General features: G+C 48.5%; 1 protein-coding gene across 8 annotated transcripts in view; it reads right to left on the bottom strand.

The window, feature by feature from the left end:
• CACNA1B (calcium voltage-gated channel subunit alpha1 B) overlaps positions 1-17386 on the bottom strand; it is a 330224-nt gene that overhangs the window by 45764 nt on the left and 267074 nt on the right. For all 8 annotated transcript variants that reach the window (XM_054516966.1, XM_054516959.1, XM_054516961.1 and 5 more), the window contains 7 exons: positions 16525-16685; positions 15345-15482; positions 14341-14542; positions 12597-12761; positions 11488-11598; positions 11241-11324; positions 844-960 (listed from right to left, as the gene is read on the bottom strand). In XM_054516966.1, coding sequence (XP_054372941.1) covers positions 844-960; positions 11241-11324; positions 11488-11598; positions 12597-12761; positions 14341-14542; positions 15345-15482; positions 16525-16685 — 978 coding nt within the window. The remainder of the gene's footprint in view (positions 1-843; positions 961-11240; positions 11325-11487; positions 11599-12596; positions 12762-14340; positions 14543-15344; positions 15483-16524; positions 16686-17386) is intronic.

The raw sequence follows: 17386 nt of genomic DNA, 5'->3' as shown, positions 1-17386 counted from the left end.
GTTTCACCTCTGTCAGATCCCACCACACCCAATTCCTGGGGCAGGTAATTTAACCTTACACTCACTGCAGGTGAAAAACAAGGCACTCATCAGTCAGGCCACTGCTTCTTTATGCAAATTCCTGAGCATCCAGACTTTGTCAGAGGGATTTTGGGGTAGTTTCAAGGGCAACCTGACTGTTGAAGACTTGCTGGAATCTGCATGAGCAAGCAGCCCTTCAGCCTCATCCTCCACAATGCAGTCTTCAGGGGATGGTCAGTGCTAACCTGCTCTCTTTTCTGTAGAAAATTAATATTCCTGTGGCTGGGCAGTGCTCAACAGCTCATTTTTAGCAGAATTAATATTCCTAGGAGTGGTCAGTGTGAGCCAGTTCCCTTTCAGTAGAATTAATAGCCCTTGTTTTGTGAACCAGTTGAATTAACAATTAATATTCTTGGTGCTAACCAGTTAGATTTTCTGCAGAATTAATATTCCTGTGGCTGGGCAGTGCTCAACAGCTCATTTTTAGCAGAATTAATATTCCTAGGAATGGTCAGTGCAAACCAGTTCACTTTCAGCAGAATTAATATCCCTTGTTATGCCAACCAGTTGAATTAACAATTAATATTCTTGGTGCTGACCAGTTTGATTTTCTGCAGAATTAATATTCCTGTGGTTGAGCAGTGCTCACCAATCCTCTTTCCTGAAGAATTCCTGAATTCTGAATTCCTGTAATTGCTCTGTAGAGGTGCAGAGAAGCCGTTCCAAGGCCAGGGAAGCTCTTGGATCCTCACTGGAAGATGCTCCACGTGCACCAAGCACGACCCTCTCCCCAGAACCTCTCCCCACATGGCCAAGGCTCACCTTGAAGGACTGCACGAACGTCCAGAGCAGGATGCGGATGGTGTAGCCCTGGCGGAGGAGCTTGATGAGCCTGGCTGCCCGGAAGAGCCGCAGGAAGCTGAGGTTGATGAAGTTGTCCTGTGGAAAGTAAAGGTTTTGTGTCCTTCAGAAACGACCGCGATCCGAAACCACAGCCCGCAAAAAAGAAATTAAAATTACCAGCTTCACGATCTAAGCAGCAAATCGGCCACCAGAAAACCTTCCAAAAGAAACATTCGTCAGTGCAGATCACTCCACATGCAGCAAGAATGAGAAAACCCCTCTCCACAAGAGCCCTCCCCTCTGCTACTGGCTCAATGAGAGAAAAGGAAAAGGCCCTGTCACGCTGTCCTTGGAGGGCTGATTTGCTTAGAGCAAGGCAGATTTTCTCCCCCTCAAGACTCAGGGAGAGGGGGATGGTGCCAGATTTTCATTTTGAAAAGGAATGAGGTTGGTTGAAAGTCTTGGTCAGCTCAGTTTTGACAGGGAATTGAACTTAAGCCAAGACACTGGCAAGGGACAAAGAAAGGCACTGTCCAGTGAAGATTCAAACATCCTTGGAAGAATGAGGATGTTTTCCAACCTGGAGGTTTCCAGTGTTTGTACAGCATGGAACTGGACAGGTTTGCCAAGGAGAAACGGCACCAGAAGATAGTTTGGAAGATGGATCAAGGGCAGCGAGTCAATAGGGGAGGTGGAGCTTTCACCAGCAGGAAGATGCCTTAGGAACCTGCTGGTTTTCCAAATTCTCGTTAAATGTGTCTGCACAAGTGGATCAAAGAACTGCTGGAGGCAGGTTCTGATTTTCTTTTGTTTTCTAGGATTCTCCCCACCCCTCACCCCATTTTTTTTTCTTTCCTTCGGGGAAAAGAGGATTCTTGCCCCAATGAGCTAATCTAGAGAGGGTTCTTTCCAAAACAAAACATGCAAAAGCCAGATCCCTCTTGCCCTCCTATTTTAAGGAGATGAAAAAATATTCCCTGTTTCCATAATTCACTTTTTTGTGGCTCTCTGATCACAGCCACTTATTTGACTGAGTGAGCTAAAGAGAGAAAATATCCCACTTTAAACTATTGAGCAGTGAAGCAGCAAATATAATCATAAGGAGCTCTGCTTGGTAAAGATGAGCAAAAATTTCCCTTGGATTATTGTTTTACGAGAAGTCACTTTGAACTGACCCACATTTCTTGCTCATTTGGCTACAGAGCTCATGCTGAAATTGGGGGGCTTGTTGGATCTATGGATTCTTTCAATGCCAGCTCAGTTTTGGGGCCATTAGCATTGCATTCCACCAATCCCATCAAAGAGTTCCAGAACTCAAGTCTCAAGCATGCACTCGGTTTCTCTCATGTTAAAAACACAAGCAGCTCAGACCGAAAATCAGACTCGATCTTCAAATAAAGAGAAAAGAGAAAAGCACAGGAATGTTCAATGAAGGAGCAGACAACACTGAGCTCATTCAAGCCAGCAACAGAAGCCATCTCTGGCAGGCAAAGCACGAGCGAGGATTCCCCTGGGTTGGGCAGTACAACAGGCACTGAAAATGTCCAGTTTGTCTCAGCATCAGCTCCAGGTTTGTTTTCACAGCGCTTACCTTCCCTTCACAACAGTCCAGCTGCACTCACCTGAGCAGGGCAGGGCCAGGGAGGGGCCCTGGGGCAGAGCTGGGGCCCAGCTGGGTAATGGGGACCATCACTAATGGGATTCTTCTTCCCACTGTGAGCCGGGCCCAGGGCAGGGCAGAGGTTTAACCATGAGCCCTTTTAATCAGGAACATCTCCCCAGCAGTGGGAACTAGATCAGCCCTCATGTGTAATGCTGGCAGCACTTAGGCCTGAAAGTCTGATTTTAATTTCAGAGCAATTCTCAAGCCAGATTTTGCTGTGCACAATCCTTAGGCTCCAAGGAGGAGCAGGGGCACAGGATCCATCTCTGCAGGATCCTGTAGGATCTCCCTCCTCTCACATAACTGCAGCCCAGCCGCAGGAGCATTGTCCTGCTCAGGCTTTGCTAAAACCTCATCAGCACAGCTGCCAGGATGTTTAAAACCTGCTTTGGGCTGGGCTCCTTGCAAGCTGAGCTACCCCAGTGCTACCATGGAAAATGGACAGAAATGCAAAAAGGGTTCAAGACTGTGCAGTTATGTCTGTGATCCCCTCATTCCCTGGGATTCAGATGGACAAACAGTCCATAGATTTCTTTTTTCCCCCCACATTCCCTATTTAACTCTGGCATTGACACTTCCTAAAGAGCAGTGAAAGGCTTGGCTCGGTGTGGAGCCACTCCCAACCCAGGAAAATCCCCCTCCCACCACCCTGGGATGTTGGAAGGGCCGTTCTCAGCACTGCCTGGAGAGAGAGGCCAGTTCCCCACACTGCTGGGGGCTGCAGGGGCTCCACGTGTGTGTGTGGCACCCTCAGCACCCCACAGACCAAACCCATCCTCCCACACCTCAACTCTCCAGGCAGCAATTGGGATGGCATGCAGCCAAAGGGGAAACTCCACTTTGCTGTATTTCTCAGGTAAAACAGTTTTTGGCATCAATTCTTCTCCCACTGAGCCACCTCTGTGCCATGCACATATCTGATGTCTGGGTTATCAAAGTCATCTTTTCCAGGTTGTTTTTTTTTGTTTTCCTGTTGCACAGATGCTCACGGTGCTCACAACAGGCACCAGAGCTTTAGGATTTTATCACCCATCTGAGAAATAATAAATTAGGTTTGGAAAATCATTTCCCCCTGGCCTGACACTATTTTCCTGAAAAAGGAAGGGCTGGCACTGAAGGGAGCCTGGGGGTCTGGGCATGGCCAGGCACTGCCACCACTTCCCACAACAGGAGATGGGCCATGCATCCCTGAAGAAAACTGGGGAGAGTGGGAAACAGGGAGAATAAACACCACTGATAAAGAGCTGCCCTTGAAGGCTGACCCACCATGGGAGCCTGCTCTGTTACCCTTTGTTAGGTTGTTTTCATAGAATCCCAGAATGGTTTGGGTTGGAAGAGACCTTAAAACCCATCCAGTGCCAGCCCTGCCATGGCAGGGACACCTCCCACTGTCCCAGGTGCTCCCAGCCCTGTCCAGCCTGGCCTTGGGCACTGCCAGGGATCCAGGGGCAGCCCCAGCTGCTCTGGGCACCCTGTGCCAGGGCCTGCCCACCCTGCCAGGGAACAATTCCCAATTCCCAATATCCCATCCAGCCCTGCCCTCTGGCAGTGGGAGCCATTCCCTGTGTCCTGTCCCTCCATCCCTTGTCCCCAGTCCTCTCCAGCTCTCCTGGAGCCCCTTTAGGCTCTGCAAGGGGCTCTGAGCTCTCCCTGGAGCTTCTCCTCTCCCAGCCTGGCTCCAGAGCTTCCTCCAGCCCTTGGAGCAGCTCCATGACCTCCTCTGCACTCCAGGATCTCCATGTCCTGCTTCTTTTGGGAGCTCCAGAGTTTTCCATGCTGAAAATCAGGAAAGCCACAAAGAGCAGGGCACAGGCACTGCCTGGATCTGTGTCCCAGTGCCTTCAGCAGTGGAGTGGTTTCCTGCCCAGCACAGGAGCTGCTCCCTCTGTCCACAGGGATGCAGAAGGAGCAGCAGGAAGAGGCAGCTGACCAAGCAAGAATGGGCTCACTCAGGAAGCTTTAGGACTTCTCTTCATCTGGCATCAACAAGAATCACCTTATTAATAAATTAATTAAGGAATTACTGATAAGGAAGTGGCTGAGTTCCCATGTAAATGTCTGTGGTATTGTCAGCACTGAAGTTTTCCTGAATCTTGCACAATGTTTTGGCTTCATCTGGAGCTTGGGGAATCCACTGCTGATTTTAAGAGGCTGAAGATTTTTGCCACCCTTGTCTGTGTCTCGAGGACTGTGCCTTTGGAGGGACTTCCTATCAGTCCTTCCATCCTGAGTCAGGAATGCTGGAACATTTTGTGTGTGATGCCCAGAACTCTCCTTATTCCCTGCTTGACAGAATCACAGAATGTCCTGAGCTGGAGGGACCAGCAGGGATCCCCCAGCCCAGCCCCTGTCCCTGCCCAGCCCCCCCAGCAGCCCCAGCCTGGGCATCCCTGGCAGCGCTGCCCAAAGGCTCCTGGAGCTCTGGCAGCCTCGGGGCCGTGCCCATTCCCTGGGGAGCCTGGGCAGTGCCAGCACCCTCTGGGGGAAGAACCTTGCCCTGAGCTCAGCCTGAGCTGCCCTGGCCCAGCCCCAGCCGTGCCCTGGCTCCTGTCCCTGGCCCAGAGCAGAGATGGGAGCTCTGCCCTCAGCTCCTCCTCTCCAGGATTCCTCTCAGCTTTGCTGCTCCTGCTGGGTCACTGCAGCAGCTCCAGAGGACAATGAGGTGCTCCAAAGTCCTCACCTGGTTGCCAAGTGGTCAAAGGAGCCTGGATCTGTCTCTATGGAATAACCCCAATCCTAACAAAGTGCAGGATGAGCTTTTCAATCTTTGACCAGTAACAGGGACAGCAGCCAAAATTTAGCAAACTGATTTTTCCCTAAAATATTTTTATGTTCACAGCTAATGCCAGAGCCCTTTTCTGTGCTGCCTGGGCCAAATGTGCAGCAAAGTCTCCAAATTTATCCTGAGTGCTCCCACACATCTGGAAGGGATCCAGCAGCATGGAGGATTCCCTTCTTGGCTTGCACTGAGCTTGCACATTGTCTTTTTCTCTGCTGCACGCCAGCAGAAAAGTCCCCCCAGGACCCTCCATGAACATGCATGGAGTTTCTGTGCAGCCTGGAAATAAAAATTCACCCTGATTTCTTTCTTAACAGCAACTGTGCAACAGGAAACATGGATGTTCACAGATCCAAGAGCTGGTGTTAGGTGGCTGAGCAAGGATTTTTGAGAAGTTTTTGGTCTCATTTGTGTCATCAACTATAGCCAAAATAATTAAGAATAGAAATATAGATATATTTTTGATTGCATTTTCCTTTATGGATTCGCTTTTGTTTAATTGGTGATTTTCAAAGATAAATTTCAATATTTCCAAAGGCATTTTTGGAATAAATTTGCACTTTGGCACTGAATTCCCAGTGGGATCTGCTTCCTGGTACTTTTCAGCTCTGGTCATAACATGATTTATTCATTTTACTTGGGGTTTTGGGTTTGCATCCAGTGACTCTGTGTCCACTGTGGTGGCAAGATGGGTTCTTCTTTGGGTAGGTGTCACAGAGAATTTTCCAATTTAAGATCCTTCTTTCCCATCATTTTTGATTTGAGGGAAGCGAGTCTGCCATCACCCCAATAATATTTCTGCCTTACAATGCATGGGTTAAAACCCCTGTAAGGCTGTCAGGTGCTTCCTTCAGCAGAAAGCTCCATCCTCTCATCCAAAAAGAAGCCAAACCCACTTAGAGAGAGCTGAATTTGGAACCACCACCTCCAAACCCAGCGTTTCCAGGTGCAGAACATCCTTCCCTCGCCATCTCCTCCCATTTCCCACGGAAATAAAGCAAGTGGCAGTGTCCCCTTTGGCACAGGGGTGGCACAGGGAGCAGGGACGGGCTATTGGCAACTGCTCAGGTCACCAATGAGCCCAGGGAGGGAGGTGCAGGGCAGAAGCCACTTTGGGGCACGCTGCAGTGAGGCTTTTCCACCAGTGCAATCAGAACTCTCATCAAAAAAAAAAACCAAAAATAAAACCAAACCAAAACCATATCAAATCAAAGAAAAACGAGAGAAAATCAAAGCAGAGAATTTAAAGAATTGTTTAAATTCAATGAAACCAACCGTGTCCTATATGTGATGTTGTCATGGATGGATATTTGCAAGATTATTTACAAAGTTTTATATTTTTTTTTTGAGCAGCAGGTGCACAACATACAGACGGAGACATGGTTTTCGCATTGTATGTTGATTGGATGGCGTGATTCAGCAGGTAGATAAGGAAAATAAGGAACAAAAACAGGAAACAAAAGAGAAAATGAGTAATCAGGACAAGCAAAAAGGAAACTCTGAAAAATTTCACTGGAAAAAAACCGTTGGGCTATCGGGGGAGGTGTCATTTTATGGGAACTCCAGAAATAAAAAATGCTTTGAACCAAAAGAGATTCGGAGATCCTTGAGGTAACACAGACAGGGCAGTTGTTATTTGCATTTCAGTTTGTAATGCAAATTTGAGACAATTCACAAACACTTCTCAGGATGGCTTTTTATATTTCCAGGCATAGAAATAGATGTCAGTTTGCTAAACACCCACTCAGCCTCCCAAGGCCGACTGTGTCCACAAGGACACCTTCTCCTTAATCCCACCTCTTTTCCCTCATTTCCTGAGGGTAAAAAAACTGACATTCATGCTTTTGCCTGAGGAAATAAAAAAAAATAGATATTCCACTACAATCACAAAGTAAATTACATGTGACATGACCAGGAAAATTAAAACAAAGCAATTAATCCACACATTTCTTGTCCTTTTGTCTTTACTTCTCAGAGGGTTAAAGGTACCAAACAAGGCTGGTGGAAGCCAAGTCTCTCAAGGTGAGGCCACCCAGGATTATTTACCTTTGGAGAACACTTCTAGCTGGAAAATATGGAGGAAAACAGTGCTGTGGCTACAATTTGTGAGCCTGAGCTCAGTGTCACACCTAGGAAACATCTCCATGGGAACCTGGAGGGTGCTGGGACAGGGACAGCTGCAGGCTGGCAGTCAGGGTCACCTTGTGGCTGTCACCTGGACTTCCCAGCTGAGGAAACTCCGTGGGAATGGCTGCCAGGAGGGTTGGAGGGGCTGAAGGGGCTGCCCCAAGCTCTGCCCAGCTGAGCAGGGGAGGCTGGAGCTGAGGAAGGCACATGGAGAAAGGGCCATTCCCTGCCGAGGACACAGCTGCGGGACTGATCCAAGAGCTCTTCTCCTCTCTGCTCTTTCCCTGCTCCAGGAGAGTGCCCTGAGGTGAGGAAGGTGAGGTGGGCTTGGTTCAGCAGCAGCTGAGTGGATGCTCATCCCCAGCCTTTATTTCCTGCTCTGCCTTACGTGGAATTGCAAAGGGAAAGAGCCTGGGCAGAGGCCACACCTGGGCTGGGCTCTGTGAGAGAGGCACCTCCTGCTCCTCACCTCCATCCCTGCACATTCACATCTCTCCATCAGCTCTTTCAGCCCTTTTTTCCTTCATTTTTCTAAACTTGGTTCTATTTTGGAACTATTGGTTCAAAATTGGATCAGACTGGTTCTGTTGGTTCATTTTTCTACATTGGTTCTTGTGGCAGCAGCTCTCTGGCCACAGAGAGAAACACAACTTTCCCAGGCCTTTCTCGGGAAGGCTGGGAGAAGATCAGAGAAAAGAATGAGAAACAATTCTAATCTTCACTTGCTGCACCTGTTGTTGTGCACATGTGGAATGTGTTATGGAGATTTGTTTACCAAAAGGTAATTTCTTAATTGGCCAGTGGTGATGGTGTTTGGATTGGAGGAGCAATTGGGTCCACCTGTGTTGTGACTGTTTGTAAGGGTGATGGGTTTCTTAATTAGTATAAAAAAGTGATTGATCAGCCTTCTGAGAATCACAGAGTCAATGCTAATTATTACCCAGCTGGGGGCCTGCAGTGACAGGTTCTCAATACCAGAAGTATTTAAATCAGGTGAAATTGCAGTTCAACAAAATATCCCAAAGCTGGTCACATGGGGCAGGAACAGAGGGCTGCATCCTTCTGCTGCTTTTCCATCCTCAGGACTGGAAGGGGAGAACCATAAAATCTTGGAATGGTTTGGGTTGGAAGGGACATTAAAGCCCCATCTTCTTCCCCCACCTGCCATGGGCAGGGACCTTCCACTGTCCCAGGTTGCTCCAAGCCCTGTCCAGCCTGGCTTTGAGGGCAGGAAGGTTTTAGTGGCAGTGGAGAGCCTGGTACAAGACTACATCCACCACATTCCACTGGCTGAAGTGCAATGAATTCCATCGGGGCATCCTGCCAGCTGCCATTACCAATCCTGTTATCAATCCCATTATCAATCCTATTATCAGTGTGATCTTCAGGGCACCACTGCCAACACCCAGTGCCAGAACAAAGCAGGGGTGTCCAGGCCTGGCCATCAGTGTCCCCTGCAAGCAAGCTGAGCTGCTCAGGGCACTGTGTAGATCCCTCTGATCCCTGTCCATGGTCCCTGTGGGAGGCTGGCATGGATGTGTGTGGTTGGGGAAGTGTGTGCTGGTGGCTGTCCCCTGGAGATGGAGAGCTGCTGGAGAGAGATCAGGCAGGAGCTGCATCAAAGAAGTGCTGAAAACCAAGTTTAGAAAGAAAAGTGGCAGGGAATGACGACCCATGGGCTATCTCTGTCTGAATGGAAAAGCAGAGAAGGAGATCTGGTGGCTACACAGAAATCAGGGAATTGTTCACGTTGGAAAAGAGCTCTGAAATCATTGAGATTCCCCCAGCACTGCCAAGGCCACCATTAAACAGTGTCCCCAAGTGCCACATGCACACAGCTTTCAAATCCCTCCAGGGATGGGGACTCCACCTGTTCCAGTGCCTGACCACCCCTTCCATGAAGCAATTATTCCTAATATCCACCCTGAACTTCCTCTGGAGCTACCTGAGGCTGTTTCCCCTTGCCTCCCCTTGCTGCTTCTTACTTGGGAGAAGAGATCAACCCCTCCTGGGTGCTGCAGAAGGGAGAGAATTTAGAGAGAGCAGAGACATAAAGGACTGAGAGCTCAGGGCTGCAGTGGTCCTGGGGACATCTGGCTTTTATATGAGAGATGTTTGTGATCAGCTCCATGTTGGACACTGCCAAGGGAATCTGGTGACTTCCTTCAGAAAATCCTCTTTTAGTACTGAATGGATCCAGTTGCTCATAAACCAAAAAACCTCTTCTTTCCCACCCGGGAGGAGAAGGGAAAGGCACATGGGCCCCTGGGAGCTTAGCCCTGTTGGAGTTTTAGGGCTAATTCCCACAACTCTGTAAAGGTTTTGATGCTGAAATGTCTCAGAGCCCAGCCTGATCCAGTTCCCTGGCTGGGCCGTGCTGTGGGAGCTGGAGGGAGAGGCAATGTCCCCTGAACTGAGCAGGGAAGGGCAGCACTGTGGCTGCTCCTTGCCTGTGAAATAGCTCCAAAAATGAGGATTTTAGCAGCATGTGGGCTTGGTGTTGAGAAGTAGAAACCTTCCTGAAGGAGAAGACACCAGTCTGGGAGCAACCAGAGGCTCCCTTACCCTGTGTGAGCTGTCAGTGCTGCTTCCTCCCAGGAAACGTGGCCAAAGTGGGGCAGGAAAAGTTTCAGTCTGTTTGTGGCTGACTTGCAAATATTTTCACAAATTTTCAAACCATGGCAAAAGTTTGGGTGCCCCTTGGCAAGAAAACACATCCCATGGCAGAGGGAGTGGGGACAAGCACCCTGTGCCTTCCCACAGCACTCAGAGAGGGTGAGCTGAGAAACTTCAGCCTGGCTGCACTGAAAACAAAATCCAAAGTCTACAACGTAGGATTCACCAGCAGATAAATGAACATCATTTGTATGGGGAAGAAAACCTGGAGGGTTGTGCATTATTTTGTACCAAGGAGGTTAAATAAAAATGCATTTTGTTAGAAACAGTCACATGGTCTTCACCACCACCTGTAAAGGAATGTGAGGAGCACAGTTCTGAGCACACACAAAACAGATCTACAGGCAAACCCCTGGGACTGAGGAAAAAAGTTATGGTCAAGTTCAAATTCATCACACTCTGATACATCATCAGCTACAACATGCACTGGGAGAGGAGAGGAGCAATTTATACATCAGGTAATATCAGACTGTCAGGGATTGAGACAGACATTGGCTGCCCTTAAGGAAAAATCCTTCAGAATTTAATGATGAGTCTGGGCACTTTGTGAGATGTACAAGGCTTGTCAGCAGGGAGACAGCAGCCCTTGTAGGGCTGGCCAGAAATCCTATGTGAAAGCTGTTTGTTTATTCATTGCCCTACAGAGCTTTTGTGACAAGAACATTCCCCCAGTCCAGACTCTTCACCTCTTCCTTTCCCTGTGTCTCTGTCACTTCCCTTCACCCTCACCCTGCCCTGTGACCCACACTGGGCAGGAACCCCAAGGGCCAGACACATGCCCTGCAAAAAACCTCCCACATTAACACAGCAGAATCCCTTTGGTCTTTTCCCTCTCTAAATTCAGCAGGATTTTTCCATGAACAGGCAGAAAAGGCCTGGGGATGGAGTAGTTTGCTGCAGGAGAGAGGGAGCTGCTTCCTGGCAGAGTCACGAGCACTGTGCTTCTCATGAGAGCCTTCCCTCTTTGGGGCAGACAGCTGTGCTCAGCTGAGCTCATGAACAGGGTCAGCCAAGGCCATCATGACTCCCAGAGGCAGCTCCAGGGAATAAGGCTGGTAGGGAGAAGGTTCAGTGTCTTGACAGGGCACAGCTTTGTTTATAAATGAAATAAATTGAGCAAACTGTACTTACCGCAATCTCTGTTACTAAAATATCAGTAATACTTCCCAACACTGTTACAAAATCAAAGACATTCCAGGCATCTCGGAAATAATTCTGCCAAATGAGAACACAAGGGAAATAGAGGGATCCAGGGGTTATTATTTTTTTGCCAGCACAGGTCAGGGATTTTTTTGTTGGTTTGTTTTTAAACGTGCATCACGAAATGTGAGCATTTCAAGAGGGGAAAGAGGTGGAAGGGAAGAAGGAGGGCACCTACCAGCACACCAAAGGCAATGATCTTCAGCACACATTCCATGGAAAACATGGATGTAAACACAATATTCAGGCATTTCAGCATTTCTTCATATGCTTCTGGAGCATCATAGAACTAAAGCAGGATGGAAGAAGGGCTGTTACTGGAAGATCAATGACAAGAGTAAAATCTTGCCCAGCTGATTCCTGCTCATTTTAGTCAGGATTCTGTGCTCACTTTGAGCAGGATTTGGAGTTACAACACAATTATTCCTGTCTCTCTTGCTCCATCCTGTACTGAGGGGGCAGCTGGAATATCCCCAGCAGTGGAGACTGTTGCTGAGGGACATCCCCTATAAGCACACACAGACCAGGAGGGAGGAAGGGCATTTTCCAACCCAGAGGACAAGTGCAGAACTGTTTCTTCCACTAATATGGGGCCTCCTTGATTGTGAAGATACTCTAAGACAGGCAAGGGATAGGAGGACATCATCTACCTGTGTCTCTTCCCCCACTCTGGATCACATCCCAGGAGCCTGATGCTGTTCCAAAATTGAGTAATTTCACAGAATAATAGAATGTCTTGGGTTGGAAGGGACCTTAAACATCGTCCAGTCCCACCCCTGCCACGGCAGGGACACCTCCCACTGTCCCAGGTGCTCCCAGCCCTGCCCAGCCTGGCCTTGGGCACTGCCAGGGATCCAGGGGCAGCCCCAGCTGCTCTGGGCACCCTGTGCCAGGGCCTGCCCACCCTTCCAAGGGAGAATTCCTTCCCAATATCCCATCTAAACCTACTCTGTTTCAGTTTGAATTCCCATGGCCTGACAGGACTTTGAGCAGCCCCAAGACCCTGCTCTGCAGGAGAAAGCTCAGGCTGGGCTGGAGATCAGGACCTGCAGATCCCAGTTCCCATCCCATGGTCACACACTCAAAGGGGCTGAGCCCAACCACCACTCTGCAGGAAACCCCATGGTGGGATCTCATCCCAGCTAATCCACCTCCCTCAGGGGCCAAAGGAATCCCACCAGGCACACAGGGAGTGGTGGCTGCTCTGCTGAGCCCCCCCAACTTTCAAGGTGAGAGTCTCTCCAGCCAACAGCCCAAAATTCCAAGATTCAGGGAGATCCCACTCACCTTCATCATGAGGACGATGGTGTTGAGAGCAATCATGACCATGATAAAGTACTCAAAGGGAGGGGACACCACGAATTTCCACATCTTGTACTGGAAGGATTGCTTGTTCTGAGGCATGTAGCGGGTCAGGGGCTTGGCACTTATGGCAAAGTCTATGCAGGCCCTCTACAAAACAAAAAGGGGATGAAAAGGTGCCACAAAAAGGGCTGGAAGTCTTTATCCATCAGGATATGGCTGGGAGAGTGAGCAGAGCATTAACACCAAGTGAGTACTGGCTGTTCCTGTAAAATGCAGCAGAGGATCCCCAAATCCTCATCCATTCTCCTGGAATATTTACCCTATAACTTTCCTATGTCTCCTGCAGTCCTACCACATTCCATTAGAGCCCAGATTCTCCTAGGTCCTGATCCCTTCACACTTCCAAAAACATTTCCAATTCCTCCTGATGGGTGATTATAGGAACCAGAGGATTGGTAAAGATGTTATTTGTGGTTTTTAAAAAGTATTGTGGAACTTGGGTGTGTCCTCACACACAGCAACACCCGAAGAGCTCAGAATGTTTCACAAAATGAGAACTGAATTTACCAATAAATTACCCACCAAAAGCACTTGGGGGAACTCTCAGAGATCCCCTTCACTGGCTATTTCTGTTCACTTTATTATGAATATAAAACTGTGATAAAAATTGCTTTCTACAAGAGGTTTTGATTCTGGAGCGTTTTCTCAACTTGAATTTACATAAAAATTGCAAGTCTGAAATCACTTTCTGTTCAGTTGGAAAATAACATGGGTAAAGCTCTCTAAATATTCTGCTTTATTTTGGACTTTTTGTTCATTTAGACAAACAAGGAACTAATTAAAAATCACTTAAAAATTCATCTCTTTTCATCAAAAATCAGGCTCCAGTTTCAAAATATATGAAAAGAGATGGTTCTTCCCAAAAGAAGTCATTGAGGCTGTGGGACCCTGGAGGAAGGATGCTGCAGATGCTAAAAATCTGCATGGATTGCGAAGGAAACTGGATACACCTATGGCAGGAAGATACACAGATGCCAGTAACTAAAGAAAAACCAGCTCAGGAGGTCCCTGAGTGGAAAACAATGGTATTTTGGGGGGTTTTAAAGAAAAGCCTCACAGCTTCTTCTGCCCTGGTCTTACACTCTTCTCAAGGCATCTCCTTTTGGCTGTTGCCAGGAGGAAAAATCCCAGCCAGGCACAAAATTAACCTGGAGAGAAGAGTTTTCACAGTAGTTGAACTTCAGTTTGGTTTCTGAGGTCTGCCCTCAAGGTTTGCCTCCTTCTACCCCTCCACACTCGAGCAAACATAAAATCATGGAATGGTTTGGGCTGGAAAGGACCTTAAGGCCCATCCACTGCCATCCCTGCCATGGCAGGGACACCTTCCACTGTCCCAGGCTGCTTCAAGCCCCATCTAGCTGGCCTTGGGCACTGCCAGGGATGGGACAGCTTCTGCCAGGGCCTCCCCATCCTCACTGTGGTGTGGTCCAGGGGGATGTGTGACAGTGGTTCCCAACAGGAAGCACTTGGGGGCTCTTCCTGGGTGTTTTTTTTATGCAGAAGCTGAAACAGCCACTCATTTCTTTGGTCTCTACACCACACACCCTCCAATAACCACTGCTCTCCAATCCCCCAGCACAGGGGGAACAGGGGGTGGACTTCCACCAGTACCCAGGGGCTCTGAAGCCCCTGGAACACCAACTCTGGAGTCACAAGAGGTGGGTACCTCGTTTTTCTCGAGGCTGCACTCTGACATCACTTTATCTCCTTGCTCCTGGAAGGTGATGATGATTAACGCCACAAAGATGTTGACAAAGAAAAAAGGGAAGACAACAAAATACACCACGTAAAAGATGGACATTTCCATCCTGTAGCCAGGGCTGGGCCCCTGTTCCTCGTAGGTGGCATCCACCGAGTGCTTCAGCACACTGCAAGCAAATGCAAAGAGAGAGGAAAGGTCAACACAATCCCTGGGAAGCACCAAGGACCCCCTGAGAATCACTCCCTGGCCTTCACTCACGTGCAGGGTTTTCCACATATGCTCAGGAAAAGCTTGCTCCCACCCACGAGGCTGGGAAGAAGTTTTCCTTGAGGATATTTTTAGGGAAACCCTTTGTTCTCACCATTCTGCAGAATGGTGGAGATTTGCTGTGCCCAGATCCACTGATCCCCCCTGACCTCCCAAAGGGGAGAGGATCCAGCTGGATCTGGCTTCTCTTCTCTGGTCAACAGGGATGGAGTAAGAGTGGGAAAAGAGAGGTGTTGATGACATCCAAATAGGGGAACACAGTGAGGCACTGGAAAAGGGAGGCTGATGCTGTTTTAGTCTTTATTTTATGAAAGAGTTGAACGTGGAGGCGGGGAAGCCCTGGCCACACACTGCGCTCCACGTGTCCCAAAATAAAGTCATGTGCTGAACAGGAAATGTCATTTGGGGCCTGTCACGCCCAGCAGACTTTCAGCAGAGCTCACAACACTTTTCCCCTTCATTTTCTGCCATTTCCATTATCAGTTTTACCCCTGACAAAGATGTGTGAGTCCAAAAGCCTGAAGCAAGAACTGAAAACTTTCTGAGAAAATGCAGAGCTCTGCCTGCTGGTTCACCCAATAATCACACAAAACTTAGCTGATAAAAGACTCTTCTCATTTCTCAGGTCACCTGCTGTCCCTCAGAGCTCTGGGGACCTGCTTTACCTGCACCATCAGCCCCTGCCACTGCCATGTACTCACGTTGGCCACCCTTCCCCTGTGGACACGGTGAAGAGCGTGAGCAGAGCCCAGAGCACGTTGTCATAGTGGAACTCGTATTTTTTCCATTCCCTCGGCTGTGCCTCCACCTCATTTTTTTCATAATCGAGGTACTGACCCCTAGGAAAAAGAGATTTGGAGCCAATGAGAGAATTAAAGCAGATCAGGCATTTCTTAGCACTCGGGAGTGTTGGAAAGCCCCAGCAGCACAGTCTGGACTGTGCTGTGGGTAAAAGACAAAGGGACTCCCTCAAAGTCCATGACAGAAGTTAAAGCCAATTTTTGAGCCAGTTCCAGCCATGGGAACTGGACCTGAGGTCTGAAAATGAAAGAGATTTTAATCAGGGCATTCATTCATTCATTAGACAAAGCCAGCCATTAACACCATGCCTGCCTCTCAACTGTCTGACCCCACAGGAAACTTCTGCTTGATGGGGAAACATCTCTGCCTCCTACTCGAGGGTCGGATCTAATTCCTAAATGTATCCCACTCTGAGGGGCCTGGCATGTGGAGAACCCTCTCCAATCTACCCTAGTCTGTAATTTCACATCCCTTTCCGTAATTTAGCTGCATTTTTCCAAGGAGAACTGCACTGACAGCCCCTGGGACCCCACCAGGGACGAGCCCTGCAGGTGCCAGGCAGCAGGAGAGGGATGGGCAGAGCAGGACAGTGCTGAGGAGGTGCTTTGGGTGCCAAGAAAAAAACTAATGAGATGCACAACACACCGTGCCAGCCTGCTGGGAAGAACAAAGCATGACAGGGCTTTTAAGATATTCACATCCTGTCCCTGTCCTTGCTAATTAGTAGCTCTTTAACATCCCACGCTTCTGATTATTTATTCAGTGTGTTTTTCTAATTCATAAGAGCTCTAAGAATGGAGGCAACAGGTGGAAAGAGGAGTCACACTATCACAATCCCTTCTCAAACATCACACTCAGCTTTCCCAGAAAGGAAGCTGCCTCCCCTGTATCCTGAAGATCAGAGCCAGGAATGACAGAGCTGCTAAAGAAAAAGAAGGGAAAATTCACTTCCAGGGTACCTGAGCTGAATTATTGCTCTTATTTACAGGAGACTCTTCCCACTGAGCAAATCCCTGCCTTTGGGCCAGCCTGGGGAGCTGGAGGGAGCTGCTCCCTGCCATTCCCTGCTCCCAGCTGTACCTGCAGTCCTTCTCCAGCTCCTTGGACTCGTCCGTGCAGTAGAAGAAGCGGCCCTTGAAGAGCTGCACGGCGATGACGGCGAAGATGAACATGAAGAGCATGTAAACAATGAGGATGTTGAGGACGTTCTTCAGGGAGTTCACCACGCAGTCAAAGACAGCCTGGGGGTGCAGGGGGACAAGGTCAAGGCAGGGGAAGAAAGGAAGAGTTCATCCAAAATCTCGGCACCACCATTTAATCACACTCAGGGAATCACAGAAGGGTTTGGGCTGGAAGGAATCTTGAAGATCATCTCATTCCCACCTCCCACTGTCCCAGGCTGCTCCAAGCCCCATCCAGCCCGACCTTAGACACTGCCAGGGATCCAGGGGCAGCCACAGCTTCTCAGAGCACCCTGTGCCAGGGCCTGCCCACCCTCACAGGGAACAATGCCTTCCCAATATCCCACCTAAATCTCTCTCATTTGGGACTCATTACCCATCCCACCACCCAAGGATGCTTCAATGGATTTTTGCTTCCAAAACACTTCCCAAAGCTGTGAGAACTAACTCCAGCTTCCTTCATCTCCTGCTTTATCCACAACTTTGGCTGTGCCACTGAATCTTCTGATGCTGCTCATAACATTTATAAAGACAATCACAGCTTGTCAAGACAATATTAGTCCTGAGCAAACATTTCATTATAAAATGAAAATTGCACTGGTTTTGATTTTAATTCCAGTGGTTGGATAAAAACTATTGGAACAATAAGCAAAAAATACCAGAAACAGAACAACCAAATGCTTTGAATAAATATTTTTATAAAGAGCTGTCTGTCAAAATGAGGTGTGACTAATGTAGTCAGCATGTGCACTCCCAAGTTC

Source organism: Molothrus ater, chromosome 20 (assembly GCF_012460135.2).
Source record: "Molothrus ater isolate BHLD 08-10-18 breed brown headed cowbird chromosome 20, BPBGC_Mater_1.1, whole genome shotgun sequence".
Classification (NCBI taxonomy): domain Eukaryota; kingdom Metazoa; phylum Chordata; class Aves; order Passeriformes; family Icteridae; genus Molothrus; species Molothrus ater.
The sequence above is the reverse complement of the archived record's forward strand: the minus strand, read 5'-3'. Positions and strand labels throughout refer to the sequence as shown.